Consider the following 19,316-nt stretch of genomic DNA (forward strand, 5'->3'; position numbering starts at 1 on the left):
TCTTGTATTCAGAGAGCAGATTTTATATAATGATATAAATAAATCTTTATACAAATGATATGCATAGAGAGCCTTATACAAACCCTGATAAAACTTTGTATAAGGTTGTATTTCCATTTATTTCCTTGGGGAGAGAGAAGAAGAGACTTAAAGGAAAAAGAACTTTCACATTTCTGCATTGTTGACCTCATGAAAATCAGTTATTAGCTCTATAATTAAAAAGGAATAGCAAAGGGCTGGAGAGATGGCTCAGTGGTTAAGAGCACTGACTGCTCTTCCTGTGATCCTGAGTTCAAATCCCAGCAACTACATGATGGCTCACAACCATTGATAGTGGGATCTGATGCCATCTTCTGGCCTGCAAATGTATATGCAGCAGGACACTCACACAATTAAATAAATAAAATTAAAAAACAAAAGAATATTTTAAAAAATATAGCAAAGATATTTCAAATCCTCAACACAAGTGAAGAAGTGCCCTTTTACGACTTAGGACGCTGATGGATTTGTGGAGGTGCTCAGTACTTCAAGGGGAGAGTCATAGACAGCGCTGAGCTGGTGAAATAGCCTCTTAAAAGCCTACGTCTAACTGTGGCGAAGGTTCTCAATGCTGCAAACCGTTAATACTGTTCCTCATGTTGTGGTGACCCCAACCATGAAACTATTTTCACCGAAACTTCATAACTGTAATTCTGCTACTGATATAAATATCTGTTTTCTGATGGTTTTAGTTGACTCCTTCTTGACCATCCAAGGGGGTCTTGACCCATAGGTTGAGAACCAGCAACTGAAGGCTTTGCTAACAGAAATTCAACTGTGGACAAGACAATCACACGGCACCGTTCCCAGGCAACCTACAGACCTTTAAAGCACTGAACTGCTGGAGCGACCGAGCATTGCTGCTCATATTAGAACTTGACTGGGAAGTTAGCAAGGACATCTCTGACCAAGAGGAAAGGTTATAAGGGAGGAGGTCGAGGACCAGCATAGAACAGCGGTAACACCAGGGGCAGCCAAGCACACTGCTCAGCTACATGAATGCTGCTTATCCGTACCAGAATGATGGTCAGACTACCTGAAAATCATGTGTCCAGTTGACAGGGACCTTCATGGTGGCCTTGTACCCTAGTCTTCCCCAGCAGGCACACAACAGGCAGGACAAATAGAATCTAACTTGCTTTAACTCAGCCTACTCAAGGACGATGTAAACAGGCATGCAAGATGGTATGAAAAAGCTTCTAGAAAGCACTTGATAAGTGTCTCTCTACCTCACAAGTTCTTCAGAGGACTACATAGAGAGTGCTTTCCGAGCGCAGAGAGATTCCTTGACTCCACCCCTCAGTGTGTTACCTTAGAGCACTCACCTGCTGTTTCCTGTCTGTAAAACACACTAATAAAAATCCTGATCCAAATTCCCCATTGAGAGAAGGTGGTTTTAGTAATGGCTTTTAAAATAAGAGTCTTGCAGAATTGCTGAGAGGTGTTTTGCTGAGAGATGTGGCCTACTTAAGCAAAAAAGAAGAAACGAGACTGACACTGTCCCCTTTCCTCACAGAAACATGGCCAAAATGTGAAACTGAACTGACAGTAAAACTGGACTCAAGGTGGAAATGGAAGCACACATAGAGCCAGAGATAAAGAGAGCAAGAGCATGCCAACAACACCGAGGACTTTAAATCATGTCAGAGTTCTGGGAGATAGCTGTGGTGACAACTGTTCAGAGTTATACTACTATGAGCTAACTGTCTATGAAGTATGGACTGCAAATGCTTTCTCCTTGTCTGTAAAACTGGTGTACTGTGCTCAGGGGGAAATGCAGACAGTACATGCTAGCCGTTTCCAGACAGCGTTGCTTCCCATTTAGATACATGTGTAAGATTTACCCTAGATAGTGAGCTTAAAAAAGCAGACCACTTAGCATGAAGCTGGCTGTAACCAGAAAGCTGCTATTAAACAAATGACTGGGGCTGGGGTGTAGCTCTGTGGTGGAGTGCTTAGAATGCATGAGGCTCTGGGTTGTACTTCAGGGGCGAGAGCAGTAAATTCAAAGAGCAAAGTAAACTGAATCGCTACCACCTTGCATCAGAGGCCTCATGTCTCAGAGGAACAGATCCTGGAGCTCTGTGTTTGGGAATGTAATCTGTGCCCAAGGGGAGGAAATCCACTACCTCCTTCCAAAGTTCAAAGCACATAGGATCACACTTATCTATGGGAAGGGACAGGGCTCGGCTGGCAGGGTGTTTGCTTAGCATGCATGAAGCCCTGGGTTTAATCTCCAGCACCATACTTGTATTCTGAGCCATCTAGAGTGGATGCGAGAGGTCATCCTTGGCTACACAGTCAATTCAGGGCAGCCTGGGGTACATGAAATACTGCCTAAACAAAATCAAAACCCAAACAAAATAAAGATCATACATCCATATATACCTGACAGGGTGCATGTATATATGTCAGAGGGCCCAAAGAAACACATTTGAACACATCTACACATGTGTGAGTATGGTGTGGTTAGGCATATATTTAAACATTCATCTTAGAAAATTCTGCTTCACAAAGCCAGAGGCACACAGTGGAAGTGCATGAAAGAATTGTCGCAAAAGGAGAGAGAGGGTGCTTACTTACCGTGTCCCACATCACGATATACACATCTGTACTGAAAGAATTGTTAACATGCTGAGTGAGGTAGAGATTCAGGAAATCACAGAAGTGGTGGTACATGTTAATACCTGGTGTTGGGAAAGAGAGAACATATTAAACAAGAAAAGACACTCACCGAATGCTTTTTAGATTCCACTCTACCTGCATACAGTTAGTTGGATTTCTAGTTAAAATCAATGAGAAAACATATTTCTCCTAAATATGGGCTAGGCACGGGTACTCATCAACTAGAAGAAGTATTGAGTTTAAAATCTTACCGTTAAACTGGTTATTTTGAAACTAGGAATGCATTTATTTTCTCCTGCACATCAAGACGTAAAAGAGCATTAAGTTCTGGCACGTAGGTCTATTCAACACAGCACAGGGAACTTTTGGGCCTTGACAGCTAGCCATTCCTTCTGATTATTCATTTCATTTGTTTGTATGTATGTTTGTTTGTTTGTAAATCAACCAAATGACACCTGTGCACTGAGGCACTGGCAACAATCACAACTACTAACATTGTGGTAGTTTAAAATTCTTGTCTCTTTTTGCCATAGTTAATCATTCCTTATATTATTCTTCTTAAAAGTTTTCTGTGTATGGATGTTTTGTCGGCAAGTATGACTATGCACCACATGCATGCCTGGCACCCTTGGAGGCCAGGAGAGGATATTGGGTCTCCTGAAACCAGGGTTACAGACTATCATGAACTGTCATGTGGGTGCTAGGAATTGAACCCAGATTCTCTGGAAGAACAGCCAGTCTGAGCTATCTGTCCCGCCCCTGTTTACACTGCTTTTGGGGACATACTGACTAACCATCAGTTAAAAGAGGTGAGTGTCTCATGTTCTGGTTGGCAGAGCATGAATACTGGTATTGGAAGAACCGGGTTGAAGTCTAGCTTAGTGGTTCTGAGCAGCATCCCTAGGTGAGTTAAAGGCATTTAGTCTTTATATTTGTTACTAGAATTGGAGAGTGGTTGTAGTGCAGTGTGAGCTCAGGATAAAGTCAGAGAGGACGGCATTTTCAAGTGCCCGACCCACAGTAAGACCTTCATGAAGATGAGCAAGAGCTTAGTAGGTCAGAGTACAGCAGCCATAGCTGTCATGATTTTTAATTTCCATGCTAGCCACTAGAAAGACACAAAACAGAGGGCAGCAACTGCCATTCATCCCGTTGACCTGAGTTCAGTCCCTAGGACCCACACTAAAAGGAGAGAACCAACTACTGCAAACTGTCCTCTGAACCCAACAAGTTCTGTGGCTTGTAGTGACATGTGTACACTCACATTAAATAAATAAATGATAGAAAGAGAGAATGGCCTGATGGTGGTGGTCCACACCTTTAATTCCAGGACTCAGAAGGTGGATCTGAGTTCAAAGCCAGACTAGTCTATAGAGTGAGTTCTAGGACATCCAAGGTCACAGAGAAACCCTGTCTCAAAAAAACAAAAGGAAGGGAGGAAGGAAGGAAAGAAGGAAGGAAGAGGGAGGGAGAGAGAGAGAAAGGGAGGGAAGAAGGGGAAGAGAGAGGGAGGAAGGAAGGTAAAAAGGAAATTGCACATTGATCCCCACACATTAATAGTGAGAGACTTCAATTCATTTGCCAAAGAATTTCATGAATTCATTGTTTTTGATAATTGAGTAGTATTCCATTGTATAAATGAACCACATTTTCTGCATCCATTCCTCTGTTGGGGGACATCTGGGTTCTTTCCAGCTTCTGGCTATTATAAATAAGGCTGCTATGAACATAGTGGAGCATATGTCCTTGTTATATGTTGGAGCATCTTCTGGGTATATGCCCAGGAGTGGTATAGCTAGATCCTCAGGTCATACTATTTCCAATTTTCTGAGGAACCACCAGATTGATTTCCAAAGTGGTTGTACCTGCTTACAATCCCACCAGCATTGAGGAAATACATGGTATATACCCACTGATAAGTGGATATTAGCCCCAAAACTCAGAACTCCCATGATACAACTCACAGACCATATGAAGTTTAACAAGAAGAAAGGCCAAAGTGTGGGTGCATCAATCCCACTTAGAAGGGGGAAGAAAATAATCATGGGAGGCAAAGGGAGGGAGGGACCTGGGTGGGGAAGAAAGGGGGAGGAGAAAAGGGGGCGCAGGATCAAGTATGGGAATAGACAGGAGAAAGAGAAGTTCAGAGAGCAAGGAGAATGAATGAATACGGGGGAGGGGGACAGAAGAGGGGAACCACTAGAAAGTCCCAGACACAAGGGATGAGAGAGGCTCCCAGGACCCAGTGAGGATGACATTAGCCAAAATACCCTACAGCACGTAGATAGAATCTGAAGAGACCACCTCCAGTAGATAGGCATGGCCCCAGTTAAGGAATGGGGCCATCCACCCATCTCAAAATCTTTAACCCAGAATTGTTCCTGTCTAAAGGAAACACAGGGACAAAAAATGGAACAAAGACTGAAGGAAAGGCCAACCAGAGACTGTCCCACTTTGGGATTCATCCCATCTGCAGACACCAAACCCTGACACTTATTGCTGATGCCTAGAAGTGCTTATAGATAGGAGCCTGGTGTAGCTGCCCTCTGAGAGGCTCTGCTAACACTTAAGGCAGATGTAGATGCTCACAATCAACCAATGGACTGAGCCCGGGGACCCCAATGGAAGAGTTATTGGAAGGACTGAAGAAGCTGAAGAGGACTGCAACCCCACAGGAAGAACAACAGTATCAACTAATCGGACCCATTCAGAGCTCCCAGAGACTAAACCACCAACCAAAGCATATACACATGAGTCAGACCATGGCTCCCACTACATATGTAGCAGAGGATTGCCTTATCTGGCATCAATGAGAGGGGAGATGCTTGGTCCTGTGGAGGCTTGTTTCCCCATCTCAGGGGGATGCTAGAGGGGTGAGGTGGGAGTGGAAGGGTGCGAGAGCTTAGAGGCAAAGGGGAGGGGGTACGGGGCTTGCAGAGGGGAGACCCAGAAGGAGGAACAACATTTGGAATGTAAATAAATAAAATAATTTTTTTTTAAATATGGAAGTTGTAACCAGTTCATCTACCTCAGAAGAGGAAGCAAAAAAGACTTATCACACCACTTTCAACACATTCACAGAAAACTACTGCAAGCACATAAAGAAATAGATGTGGGGCTGAGGAAACAGCTCAGTGGCTGAGAGCACTGCCTGTTCTTGCTGAGAACCTGGGTCAGTTCATGTAAAGGTAGCTCACGACGTTCCAGAGGATCCAACGCCCTCTTCTGGCCTCCACGGGCACTGCATGAATGTGAAGCACAGACGTACATGCAGATAAAAATAGGCACACTCATAAAGTAAAAACATAAAGAATCTTTAAAAAAATAGATACATCAATCAATACACAAGTAAAATACAAAGTAAATTCTCACCTGCATCTAGTTTCATAAAATATGTTGGTTTTTCAACTACAATGTCACATTTAGCATCTTCTATAGGCCTGAAATTGAGCTGAGTGTAGCCTTGTAGCTCAGCAAACCTGGAATTGTGAATTGTGAGATAATTTAAAAGCGATTCTTTTAAACGTTCTGCTGTAACACCATAACCTGGGACCTGCTCATGACGTGGATTTTATTTCTAGTACAAGGCAGTCCCACAGAGAACCTTCCTTAATTTGCTAAAATTATTGACTCTAAATCCCAGTTTAATGTTGAGACAGGAACAAAAATGATTTAGAATTTCAGGCTATCACGTCAGATCAGACATGTCAATTGGGAAGCCATCACAAAATGAAAAACAAAAAAAAACTGATGTATTAACCGAGATTCAACAAGGTGTCTTGTCATTTGGGGACTTAAAGGAAAAGATGGATGGGCCATAGGAACTTGCCCAGAGACTTCTTGGATTCTGAGAAAGATCATATTCCAAAATGACCTAGAGCCTCAGAAAGACTGAAGACAGGGAAGCTTCCTTGAGACTGGAACACATGTGTAGAGGCTGGACAAATGACAGACACCAGCATGTGAAGAGGAACATCTACAGCTGTGAGTAAAGGTCACCTCAGCCCTCCGTGAGATCACAGGTCATGTGAAATATATTAAACAGAATCGTTCAGAGCACAGTGTAAAAACACCATGGCAGTTTAAAAAATACATTCCTGAGTCTTTCCCTCCTTCTCTTCACCCCTCCCTCTTTTCTGCCCTTCTGTCCTTTCTTGTATACAAATGAGCTCCCCTTCATCACACAGACGCCAGAGCTTAGTGCTAGGATGTCTTCCTCAATCACACTCTACCTTGTTGTTTTTAGACAGGATCTGTCTCCAAACCTGGACCTTGCAGGCTCAGCCAGACTGACTGGACTACAGCTGGATTACATCCCATCAGGATTACAGCTGTGCATCACTGTGCCAGGATTATTTTATGTGGATATTGAGGATTAGAACTCAGGTCCTCAAGCTTCAGGGACAAACACTTAACCCACTGAGCCATCACCTCAGCTACACAAGTTCTTTAGTATTTTTCCCTTCAAAAGGTAAGTGAGATAAATATAATATCACATATCTGTAATCCCAGCAGTCAGGAAGCTGAGGCAGGAGGATCATAAGTTCTTGGTCATCCTGGGATTACATAGCAAGATCTTGTTTCAAAAACACAAAAACAAAAACCTTTTTGTTAGAAGAAGAAAAAAAAAGTGGAAATGAATGCCTCCCTCCCCCTTGAATATGGTCATAACTCAATGGCTTACTTCTAACCAACAGGGCATAGTAGCATGTCACTGCTGAAGTCAGGTTACACAACACTGCAGCGTGTGTGTGTGCGTGTGTGTCTGTGTGTGTGTGTGTGTGTGTGTGTGTATCCTCATGCTCTTGAGGAAGCCATGGCTACCATGCTGTGTGTGAGTAGCACTAGTAAGAGACCCATATGGCAAAAAACAAATCTTCTGGTCCATAGTCAGACAGAAATCAAGGCTCCGAGATCAGCCCTGGTGAGCTCAGAAGTCAAGTTCTCACGCCAAGCTTGGCCTAGTGATGGCAATAGCCCCACCCAGTCCAACAGCCTGACTGCAGCTTCGTGAGGCCCTGCTGAGCTGCTCTCACTCTGACATCACAACAGGCTGAGCTACTAAATGTCATTTGCTTTACTTCAGAATAATCTGTAACAGCAATAAATAATAAATATAACTATGCCCTAGGGTATATTCTAGGATAATGTGTTACCCAGTGATAAATAAGACAATTATGCCCTGAGGGGCTATAATATAGAATCAGATATCAACATGAACTAGGAATGAAAGTGCCTTGCAGAATAGAAGACACATCTCTCTGTAACAATCAGCTAGGTCCCCAGATAAACCGCCTAACAAATTGACCACTACCATATAAGGGAAGGTTAGGTTATTATTTCTAATATTTTGCTCGGCATGAATGACTTGAGAAATTAACTTTACGTAAGAGAAGCCCATATAATTATAATGAAAGTGCATGAGCTTCCATGGATTTTGCATCCTAAATAGGGCAGTGGTCATATGTCCCTAGACATGGGATATACATTTTCTAAAGTACAGATTTGGAAAAAAATAAGTGTCTATATAAGCCCGGGAGAAACCCACATATATGTGTTAATAAGACTCTAATAATGACTGTTTCCTGCCTTTGGTAACAGCGCGATGGTTAAATGAAACATCTATCATTCCAGGCAGCTGGAGCAATGAATGGTCCAATGGAAAGTCTTACATGTTGTTTAAATTTCCCATGAGCCTCAAATGGTTCAATAAAGTTTAAAACAATAAAGTTTTAGAGTTCACAATCTCATCAATGATGGTATGAGTTGGGGTAGCATCTGGTTTCAGAAAGAAGAAGGTCGGGTAAGGCCAGCAGGAGTGCCTAGGGTGTTAGCCATGCTCTGAACAAAAGTTACATGGGTGGGCTGACTTTCTCACTAACCAAACTCCATACCTGAGGGCGGGGTAGCACTTTTATAAACTGTGCTTCCGAAAGCACATACAGAAAATATGAGTTACTAATACATTGTGTCAAATACTTTCTCTTTCATTTACAAACAGCGAATTCTAATACCCACTTTTTAAAATTTCATAGACTTTCATTTTAACTTCCAACTAAACTGAGTGGCCCTGGCACTCCTCAGAAGCTTATGTCTGTACAACTCAGGTAACTTTATTCATTTCAGAGTCCCATCCAAAACCTATGAGCATGGGGGCTGGAGAGATGGCCCGGCTGTTAAGAGCACTGACTGCTCTTTCAGAGGTCCTGAGTTCAATGTAAAAACCACATGGAGGCTCACAACAATCTGTAATGGGATCTGATGGCTTCTTCTGGTGTGTCTGAAGAAAGCTATGGTATGCTCATATACACAAAATAAATCCTCAAAAACTAAAATCTACAAGTGCCAAAACAAATACAAATACTTTAGAGACATATTTTTTAGGAAATAAAATCATGTTACCAAGACTGCAAAGGGCTTTTGCGGTGACCTTCAGACACCAGTGCGTGACTGTCAAGTTTACAGTATCCTCCAATTTCACCACCCTGAAGGAAATCTTCCTTGAATCTAGTGAATATAAATAAATAAATAAATAAATAAATAAATAAATAAATAAATAAATATTGAGCTGGAAAGTTTTCTCATGACTCAAGTTACTGGGTTGAAACTAATTTCCTAACAAAATTTTCAACAGATTTTTAAAAAAAGAATCTATTTGTTTATTTTCTTTTCACGTGTACAGGTGTTTTGCCTCCATATATGTCTGTGTGTGTTCCATGGGCATGCCTGGTGCCCCTAAAGACCAGAGAAGGACATCATATTCCCTAGAACTGGAGTCACAGATAGTTGTTAACTGCCACATGGGAGCTGGGAACCAAACCCAGATCTTCTGCAAGAGCACCTAGTACTCTTAATGGCTGAGCCATCTCTCTAGCCACTGGATTTATTTTATTTCGTTTGGTTTTATTTTGAGTCAGGGTCTCATATAACCCAGGGTAATCTTAAACTCTCTCTGTAGCAAAAGAGGACCATGAACTTCTTTATCCTCCTGCCTCCACCTTCTGAATGCTAGGATTGTAAGCATGTATCACCCATCATGCCTGGTTTATACCAGACAAGCGTAGAACCACACCTCCAAAGCCCCTCTTTGAAATTTAACTTACAAGCATGTCCTGTATAATTTACCTTTAAAGTATCTTATAAGGAACCCAATATGTCCATGACCCAAATCAACAGCGTGATCATCAGGTAAAGGACCTGGGTCACCCACACCTCACCCACTCCCAAATCCTTCAACTATTTTACTACAAAACAAACCCAAGACATAGTCCTGCCCCTGGCCACATTTCAGAGTGCCATCAGCTTTAACAGGGACCACACAGAAGTACCTGTCATGGTTTCTCTTGATGTTTCTTAAGTCCAGGTATAGACCAGTGGCTCTACAATACTGAAGGTAACGAGAGCAAACCAGACTTGAGTCGCTCTGAAATACAAATGAGAGGAGAACAGTCATCTGGGAACAGGATTAGTGCTGAGGCCTCACTGTGCTGGCCATGCTGACAGTGTTGATGTGACCTCAGGCAGAGTGAGGTCTCCACGGCTCCTGTGCTGTTTTCTCCTTTGCAACAGTCTGTCAAGGGTCCTTCTATATGTCTCTGTACATCTAGCTTACTAAGAAGATTTCCCAAATGCTCTAATTTATCACTTAAAATATACATATTACACGAACACACACACACGCACACACACACACACACACACATAAATATTTGAGGCTACCCTGAGCTACATAGTAAGACCCCGTCTTTAATATATCAAGCCATCTTTCCACTCCACCTTGGCCTCATCTACTTTCTTTTTTTTCAGGCCTTGGATTTTCTATTGATTTAGTCACTAGAAATCTATTGTTACTTTACTTTTTAAAGTATGTCATTAGTTTAAGTGCCTCAAAATATCACTATCTGATACATGTGTGAAGAGGAAGGTGGACCTTTCAGAGGAAACGAAATGACCTCTATGAGAACAATGAATACAGCTCCTCAGTGCTATGACCATCCTGTCAGGAATGAAGAAGTTCATTCTCCTCTGCGCCTCTCAGATTATTGAAACAATAGTCCCCAAGGAACTGGCATTTCCTCAGGAATTTCATGTCTAAAGAAGGAAAGGGCTGAAGCCAGGTGCCAAACCATGGATGGGGGGAATAGACTGGGATGGGGGGTGGGGGGATGGGGGTAAAGTTGTGGGTAGTAACTTCTCCTAGGAAGACATTTCCCATAGTTTTTACAACTTGTCTGACCACCCTGCAGGAAAGTCTGATGCCAACATAAGGATAGGTGAATGACCACACAGGACTACCCCTAACCAGGACTGCATGTGACGCATACCTATTGCCCTCTACCTAAACCTAAAGCTCACAGAGCACCCTGAAGATAGGCTGTGTGTAGTGTTTGGGGGGTGGAATAGAGGGGTGTTCTTGAGGGAGTCACTAAATTACTTTATTCCCCTTCCTTTCTCAATGTGACCGCACAGAATAACCCTTCTTTCTCTATTTTTTTTTTTTTTTTTTGGCTAGTACTTGTCTGTTTTAATAACTCTTTGTTCTCTACTTTTTTTTTTCTAGTACTTGTCTGTTTTCATTCTGTAGATGGTAAGTGGAACACACCTAGCTCGTTAGAGCTATTCCGGCCCATGCTCTGACTGTAGCAACTCCACTTAAGAGTCTCCACCTGTAAGTCCAGTACCAAAGATGAGGAAACAGAAAGACTATGGGTCTGAGGTCAGGCTGGGCTACAGAGAAACTCTGCATTATTGAGCCATCTTGTCTTTATATTACAAGATAAACAATAAAACAAACAGTAAACAGTAAAACTAAGCAAACTTATTCAAGCAGCGGGACACTCACTGATCTCTCCGGCTGGCAGAATGTTCGTATCTCCTCCAGCCGCTCTCGGGCATATCCAAAGTCAGCTTGTTTCCAGAACATGTCCTGGGCTGACTCCAGAGTGTCTGTCCTATTTGCAAAGAAAGAGATTTTTTAATTTTTTTCTTTTCTTTTAAATTTATTTTATGTATATTAGCATTCTGCCTGCATGTATGTATGTGCCGTCATATAAATGCCTGGTGCCTACAGACATCAGAAGGTATCAGATCCCCTGGAACTGGAGTTATTAATGTCTGTAAACCACAATGTAGGAGCTGGGAACTGAACCCAGGACCTCTACGAAGAGCAACAAGTGCTCTTAACTATCAAGCCATCTTTCCACTCCGCCTCGGCCTCATCTACTTTCTTTTTTTTCAGGCCTTGGATTTTCTATTGATTTAGTCGCTAGAAATCTATTGTTGCTTTACTTTTTAAAGTATGTCATTATGGTCCCCACTCCCTCTCTCTCCCCCAAATTATCACTATGTACATAAAGCTACCAAACAAGTTATTCTCACACTATTCCTTTATAATGAAAAGGCACAACAAAAATCTATGACGTTAGAGTCATCTGGCCCTGAAGATAATAAAGTATTACTTACTCTCTTCTCTTTACCCAACTAACCATGTATGCTAGAATATTTGACTTTCCCTGAGCATGAATGGCTATTCTTTCAGAATCTAGAGAAAACTACCAATACCTATTATCTTCTTAGCATACATCTTCTTAGTATATGGGGATGGGGGTGGGGGTTCTATAGTCGATGATGTTTCTCCCCCAGACAGAAGAAATAACAGATATTCCTCTCATTGTGAGATGGGTTGAATTCATGACCTGGATAAGCAAGTTAGCATCTGTAGGACTTACTGTCTACTGAGAGTCTAGCTGGGAACTAGGGCACAATCAAGATGCATTTCCAAGATCTTAGACGTGAGAAGGAGATTCCATAAGGAGACTTACCATCCCAAGTCGACATAGCTGCAAACGGGGGAACCAAATCTAAACTCTGGTGTGCAGGATTTCTCATAACCCCAGCAGTAGTTTAGATTTTCTAAGTATTTCTAGAACACAAAATGTATACATTTAGAATGGACTCATTTCTTCTGATGGTTACAGGAGACTCTCTGACTGTTCATGACAGAACTTTCCCATATATGTCTAACAGTATATATCTAACAATATATATCCATATATCATAATATTCTGAGAAGGACAGGCTCAAGAGCCTCCACCATAGTCTCTATTCATGCCTTCATGTCTGCTGTATAGCCAAAGTCCAGGCTTCAGACGGACAGCCAAAGACAACCTGAAGTAGGATTTTCTGAGGTATCTTAAGGTGCTGTCATCTGTCATTCTCAGAAAGCAAACTGATTCTTTAATCAGTAACTAGAAGAAAAAAACAAAAAGCATATCCTTTGGAATTTCTGTTACTAAAAGAATTCCATGTTAAGGATAGCTGGGTGACTTCAGTCATCAATCATGATCAGCAAAAACAGCACAAGGTCAGGGCTCTCCAGCCCTGGAGGCCAGGGCCCTTTTGCTAGGCCCAGGAGCCATGCTGGTCAGATTCCATAAACTTCCGGTGCCAGCACCATGGGAAAGGAAGAGTCTTACAATGGCCCTCTTTGATCTCTAAGGCCTCCGGAGATATCTTAATGGGCTCTGTTTGAGACCTTTCCAAGCTCACAGTCTCACGATTAGAACCAAGGCTGAGGTGTGACAACTGAAAGGAAAGGCTAAGAAGCCCCCAGAAGTGCAGAAAGGAGAGGTGTGATATTCTTTACTTTGGGAAAATGTTCTTTTCCCCCTGAAATCTCATATATTTTGGGTTTTTCAGAATCCATAGATCACTTAAGCTGACCAGTTAATTTTCTCAGTGTTTTCAATGTTAGGTTTCCTTCTTGTGTGTGGGCTATGGTTTTCAGCCAATTTTCATCTCTTCGGAATATTACACAAAATGAAAACAGTGATAGACTCCTGGTGAAGGTAGAAGTCCAGCTTTAGCTGTGGCCTATGAAGCTGAAGAACAAACCAGCTGCACCCCTGAATGAATGAGAGCAAAGTACGAATGTACTTAAGACAGTGCCATCGTGAAGTACATCCTTGTATGAGTGAGAGAACAATGCCACGTTGTCTTTGTATGTTAACCTCAAAAATTAACTTTAAAAATATAAAGATGCAAATAATAAACTAAAAAAATAGCATGCTGAACACTAGAAAATGGGTACGGATAAAATAAGACCTACCTTATATGGACAGTGGGCATCTTCTCTGCACACAGAGGCAACATGTCTGTTGTTGTACAAGAAGAAGGGAATGTGCTCCTCTGGGAGGCGGAGGCTGGAGTAGTCATACAGGGCTTTGGCAGGCTCATTGTTAGCCTCAGAATGAGCCTCGTCCTGGCCACTCAGTGGGACTTCATGAAGCAAGATTCCAAAGACAAGCAGCATTAACATAGCAACCTGCAGACCTAGAGATCCAATTGAAAACATCTTCATTAAGAATGCCTCTTTTAAATTGGGCGGTGGCGCATGCTTTTAATCCCAGCACTCAGGAGGCAGAAGCAGGAAACTCACTCTGTGAGTTCGAGGCCAGCCTGGTCTACAGAATGAATTGTAGGACAGCCAGAGCTACACAGAGAGACCCTGTCTTGAAAAAAAAAAGGAAAGCCCCTTTAGACAGGAGTGGTAGCAACCATCTAATCCTAGCACTTGGGCAGAGGCAGAAGGATCTCTGTGAGTTCAAAACCATCTAGGTCTACATCTCCCTTTAGGACATGGAGTTTGAAAGTTGTGGGGAGTGAATATATTTGAAATACATTGGATGTATTGTGAAATTCACAAAGACTAAATTTAAAACAGTAGCTTGTTTAAAAGTTTTTAAAGCCCCCGTTAGGGTTGGGTATGTGGCCCAGGGGTAGTTGCTTGCCTAGCATTCATGAGGCACTGTGCTCAGCCCCCAGTATGGTGCAGTAAATAAATATCCCCCCCTTTAAAAGTTAAATTGCTAAGTATGATTACTATAAATTCTGCTATGTTATCAACTCATGTCCCTTTGATCACCAAATATTTATTGAGCACTTGCTATGTGCCAAACACTGTGCTAGGAGCAGGGTGTACAAGTGTGGGAAACAGACCCCACCCCAACTTTCCATATTTCAGAGTTGATTATTCAGAGAGACCAAAGAACTTTTCAGGTCCAGGGATGGCCCCAAAAATGCTGTTGTCTTATAAAATTGAAAAAAGGAAAAAGAAAGAAAGAAGAAAGGAAGGAAGACATTTGCATCTGTGACCATTAATAAACAGTGGATGCAGCCATGGGTCTCTCTATCTCCTACCATCCCTTTGTGTGCCCAAGAAAGAGGACCACAGATGTCTGTATCCTTGTAGATAGCAAGACAACTCCAGGTAGCAGCACACACTCTCTGGTGTCAGCCCTCCCTAGCCTGAACTATCTCCCACTCTACAAGGGCCCAGGCAGCTATTAAAGCTGTTCACAAGGCTTCGCTACACTGTGCCCCTCAGGGTCTCACATTTATTAGGCACACGGTGAGGTTTGTACATTTTGTTTCCTGTCAACTGCTTATTGTCAGTTTCTCTCACAAGCTAGCATCATCAGAGCTTCAGAAGGAAAGAATTCATTTAAAATTTCCCTACACAGGACTGAACAAAACATTAACATTATAAGAAATGACAGTGATCAAGAATTTACTGGATTTCTGCTCACCCCCCACCCCGCCCCAAGAGCAGATCAATTTCTTGGGTCAGTTTCTCCTATACATTCCCTGACCAACTCACACCACTCTGCCCCCTTTCCTGACAACAAGGCTTGTTTTCCCTAAGTGTCTCTTCTAAAAGATAACTGGACACATCCTGGGCATTCATTCCATAGTAAAGTCTGGCCTTTCTAAGGCTGTAAGGACCATACAACTTTCAAAATCAGCCTTCACTGATGTTTACAAATAGAATGATCTGTTCAAGTTCCAGGCCTATAGGGTTATACGGTTAAAATGGTGATGATCATGGGAATAAATTCTTTTTGCCAAGTAAGTAATTAAAGGTGTTCCTTGCTTTGGAGGCCCTGAAGGCTATGTTGCTATCCCTTGTAAATCCAAGGGACTTTGATCTAAGAGTGAATTACTAGCAATTTTATAAAATTCAAAAGTCCATATTGAGTGCCAGGCAGTGGTGAGTTCCAGGACAGCCAGAGTGATACGCAGAGAAACCCTGTCCGGACCTCTTTAATCCTCAGAATCACCCAGAAGCTGCTGATGTTTTGGATAGCTTAAAACCTGAGAAAAATAAAGTACATTACCTTAAAAGCATTCCACAAGAGACCAGTTGCTATTTTAACATAAAGGAACTACTAAGAGAGAAAATAACTTAACCAGAAAATCCCTAGCCAGAGGCCCAGGCTCAGGATGCTTGATTCTCCTCAGTGAATGATGAATACTAAATCTCTCAAAGCAAAGTCAGAGCGCAGGGGCCCCTGGACACAGTAACTCAGCGAGCAGACACTTGAGCAGGAAGGAGGTAGCCCACTTCACACCACATCACTCAATCCACAACAGCAGGATAATTAGCAGAGAAAACATTCCTAGGACCAAAGCCTGTTCCCGGTTCTCACTGCAGTAATACTGCTCGCTAATTCCCAGGGCTGCCTGGGCCAGTGCCAACCTCAGGATCACAGCAGGCCACCCACCCCTTGGACTCACCCTCTAAGTCAGGGCTAGGAGCTCTAGGTCCTGAACTTCGAGTATTCAAATCCACGGCTCTGCAATGCGTTCTAAGCCGGTTAACAAAACTTGACCATTCATGGAAAAAAGTAACCCTTGGCCACGGAAAAATCTAAAGAAGCAGATCAGACAGTTGGCTTTTGCAAGGGAGGGCATGTACCCACTTGCATACGCTGGATGATGGTTCCCTGTGGTGCATGAAAGTACAACTTCGGGGCCTGGCAGAAAGCCTTCCTGGAGTTTGAGTTCTCTGGCAAGACTTGGCAGGGATGAAAGCTTTAGTAGGTTAGGCTACCTCGTCTTTTTGCACAAAACAGCCAAGCGCGCTCCACTCGTGTATGGCTTGATTGGATTTCCACAGGCCTAAAAGGAGAAGAGGGAAAAACGGTAAAAATCTGTACGCCGTAAAATATGAGACCTGGAGTTACCAGGACTACCACATGAATGGCTTTAGGGCATTGCTCCGCAACAGAGCTGGCGGTGAGCAGATGAAAAGTGCATCTGGGACTGAAAGACTATAAAGTCCCAAGGTAGGCAAGCGGACTGAGCTCAGATAGGGCTTGTCTGCGGGAGGCGCGGAGGTGGCGATCCTGCTGTGGCAATCCTCCGGTTGTCTGTGGAACGTCAACCCCTCCCCTGTGTGGCCGGGTCAGCCCCTCGCGCCCGGCAGCAGCCAACCCTGCCTGGGCTGCTTGGGGAAGCAGCTGTCCTAGGAGGCGCTCGGGTCCCAGGTGTGCCGGGGAAGGTCTGGAGAAGCGACTCCGCCCCAGCATGGGGATCGAAGCAACAGGGCAGGCCTGGCTGGGCATCGCTCTTGCCTACGGCTACTGATCGGCTCCCGGTAACCAGCTGAAGGCCGCCGGCCTGGATCAGGGTCCCAACATCCGGCTGCGGGCCCACAGTGGTGCAGTCGCCGGCCGGGAGCAGGCAGGGACGGCGCGGGGCCCACCTGCAGGTTGACTAGGGAGCCGCAGCGGCGGCGGCGGCGGCGGCGGCAGCGGCTCGGGAGCAATGAGACGTCACCGCCCGCGGCCGCGAACCGGAAACCTCCGGCGCCCAAGCCGGGCCAGGGGGCGCCCGGGAGCAGCCGCGGCACCTTGGTCTTGAGCTCAAGGGCGGACCCGAATGTCCCGACAACACCCGGCGACCAGAGTGTCTGGAGGGCGCTGTTGGACACCCATCAGCCAAGGTTACGAACAGCCTGGGACCCGCGGCCTGATTCATCGGGGACACCCGCTTACATCCCCTCCGGGACGCGGGACACCGGGCTGCAAGTCCCTGGCCGCTCCTCAAGGCGCTTCGCAGGCCTCCGACACCGGAGAGTAGGCAGGCGGACCACGGAGCTGTTACACATCACCCAGGGTTGTGATTTTATTGCTTTTTCACTCTGAGCAGTTGGTGTCCTGATTTTCAAGTGAGACTGGAGTGGGACACTCTCTGGTGGGTAGTGAAAGTACTGTAGATTCTAGGGAATTTTACCTGTCCATGAACTGTCCAAGTTCAGTGGCTACACTTAATTTTTATGTTTTTGCTTTTTCATGATTATTCCTATTCTAACTGCTTGTTTAGGTGATTTTGATTAGGTGTATGCACATCTCCCATTCCAGCATGCCTTCTGGAGCAACCTTAAATTCTGATTCAAGGGCTGACAAGGTGGCTCAGAGTTTTCAAAGCGCTTGCTTCAGCAAGCCTGCTGACCTAAGATGGGTCCCAGGAACCCACCACAGAAGGAGAGAACCACTCACTAACCTTGTTCTCTGACCTCCTGGATGCTCTTATACCTTCCTATACAATATTAATAAATGAAAAAAAAAAGATCCAGCTTATATTAATGGTGCCAAAATAAACATGCGCGGATGCATACAGTTCACAAGGCTTGCATGTCTTACACATTTTAAGAAGCTATTATGAGAACTGAAACCAGAACTGGTGGTTCAGGCCTGCAGTTTCAGCTACTCCACAACCTGAGGCAGGAAAAAGAAGTTCAAGACATCAGGGCAATTTAGTGACCACAGAGATCAATGCTCGCCTATCATGTGCAAGACTCCAGGCTCAATCCCCAATAACATACAACACACACATGGAGCAGACATGTTAAGGAAGGCAAAGGCAGGTGGATCTCTGTAAGTTTAAGGCCAGCTTCATCTATGCAGCAAGTTCCAGACCAGCTAGGAGACACTGTGTTTTATGTGTGTGTGTGTGTGTGAAATTTGTGTATATATATTTTAATATGTATATAATTTGTTTTATATCCTGTTCAGTATGCATTGTGTTGGCATGTTATTTACATGTGTCAAACATACATTAAAGAACATTGAAGTTTTTTAAATGAATTTTTAAAATTTTATGTATGGGTATTTTGCATGCACGTGCGTGCTCATATATACACAGGACCAGAAGAGAGCATCAGATCTGGAGTTAGTTATTAGCTGCTATGTGTGTACTAGGACTTGAACTCAATCCTCTGAAAGAGGACCAGTGCTCTTAACTCAGCTACTAACCACACTAATAAGCACTTGTAAGCATAGCCAAGGCAATGCAACCAGGGTCCTTGTGCGATGGGACCAACAGCAGCAACTTTAGGAGACTTTTTCAGCTTATTTGGTACTGTCCTGGTTTTGTTGTTTTTCAGGAAATACAGCTTTCCCATTACTGCTATGTAACATGTAATTATGGTTATTTTAAATCAACTTTAAAAGGAGCTTGAGGTGCAATGATACACAGTTAAAAACAAGTACATGAAGTAGGTGAAACGTTTGCTAATCACAGACTAGCCTAATTGTAAAAATAAACTAATCACGCTGGCACGCTATCAACATGGGGCTCTTTCAGATGCTAACATCTATCTTAAGGAGTCACTGTGATTCATAGGAAGCAAGATATGGAATTTAAAAATGAAAATGAGTTCTGTATTACTATAATAGTTATTTCCAAATTCCTCAAAATAATCATTATAAAATTTTAAATTTTGACTCTTCAAAATGATCTTTTGAGACAAGACTTCTCTGTGTAGTTCTGGCTGTCCTGGAACTCACTCTGTAGACCAAGAAGGCTTC

General features: G+C 43.4%; 1 protein-coding gene across 1 annotated transcript in view; it reads right to left on the reverse strand.

Moving 5' to 3' along the window:
* Eogt (EGF domain specific O-linked N-acetylglucosamine transferase) overlaps window positions 1-16,594 on the reverse strand; it is a 29,336-nt gene extending 12,742 nt beyond the window's left edge. The window contains exons 1-9 of the mRNA XM_028773040.1: window positions 16,556-16,594; window positions 16,240-16,372; window positions 13,772-13,995; window positions 12,486-12,586; window positions 11,507-11,615; window positions 9,993-10,087; window positions 9,067-9,171; window positions 6,037-6,143; window positions 2,623-2,726 (exon numbers count right to left, since the gene is read on the reverse strand). Coding sequence (XP_028628873.1) covers window positions 2,623-2,726; window positions 6,037-6,143; window positions 9,067-9,171; window positions 9,993-10,087; window positions 11,507-11,615; window positions 12,486-12,586; window positions 13,772-13,981 — 831 coding nt within the window. The 5' untranslated portion in view covers window positions 13,982-13,995; window positions 16,240-16,372; window positions 16,556-16,594. The remainder of the gene's footprint in view (window positions 1-2,622; window positions 2,727-6,036; window positions 6,144-9,066; window positions 9,172-9,992; window positions 10,088-11,506; window positions 11,616-12,485; window positions 12,587-13,771; window positions 13,996-16,239; window positions 16,373-16,555) is intronic.
* Window positions 16,595-19,316: the final 2,722 nt, after the last annotated feature.

Source organism: Grammomys surdaster, unplaced genomic scaffold (assembly GCF_004785775.1).
Source record: "Grammomys surdaster isolate TR1022 unplaced genomic scaffold, NIH_TR_1.0 220, whole genome shotgun sequence".
Classification (NCBI taxonomy): domain Eukaryota; kingdom Metazoa; phylum Chordata; class Mammalia; order Rodentia; family Muridae; genus Grammomys; species Grammomys surdaster.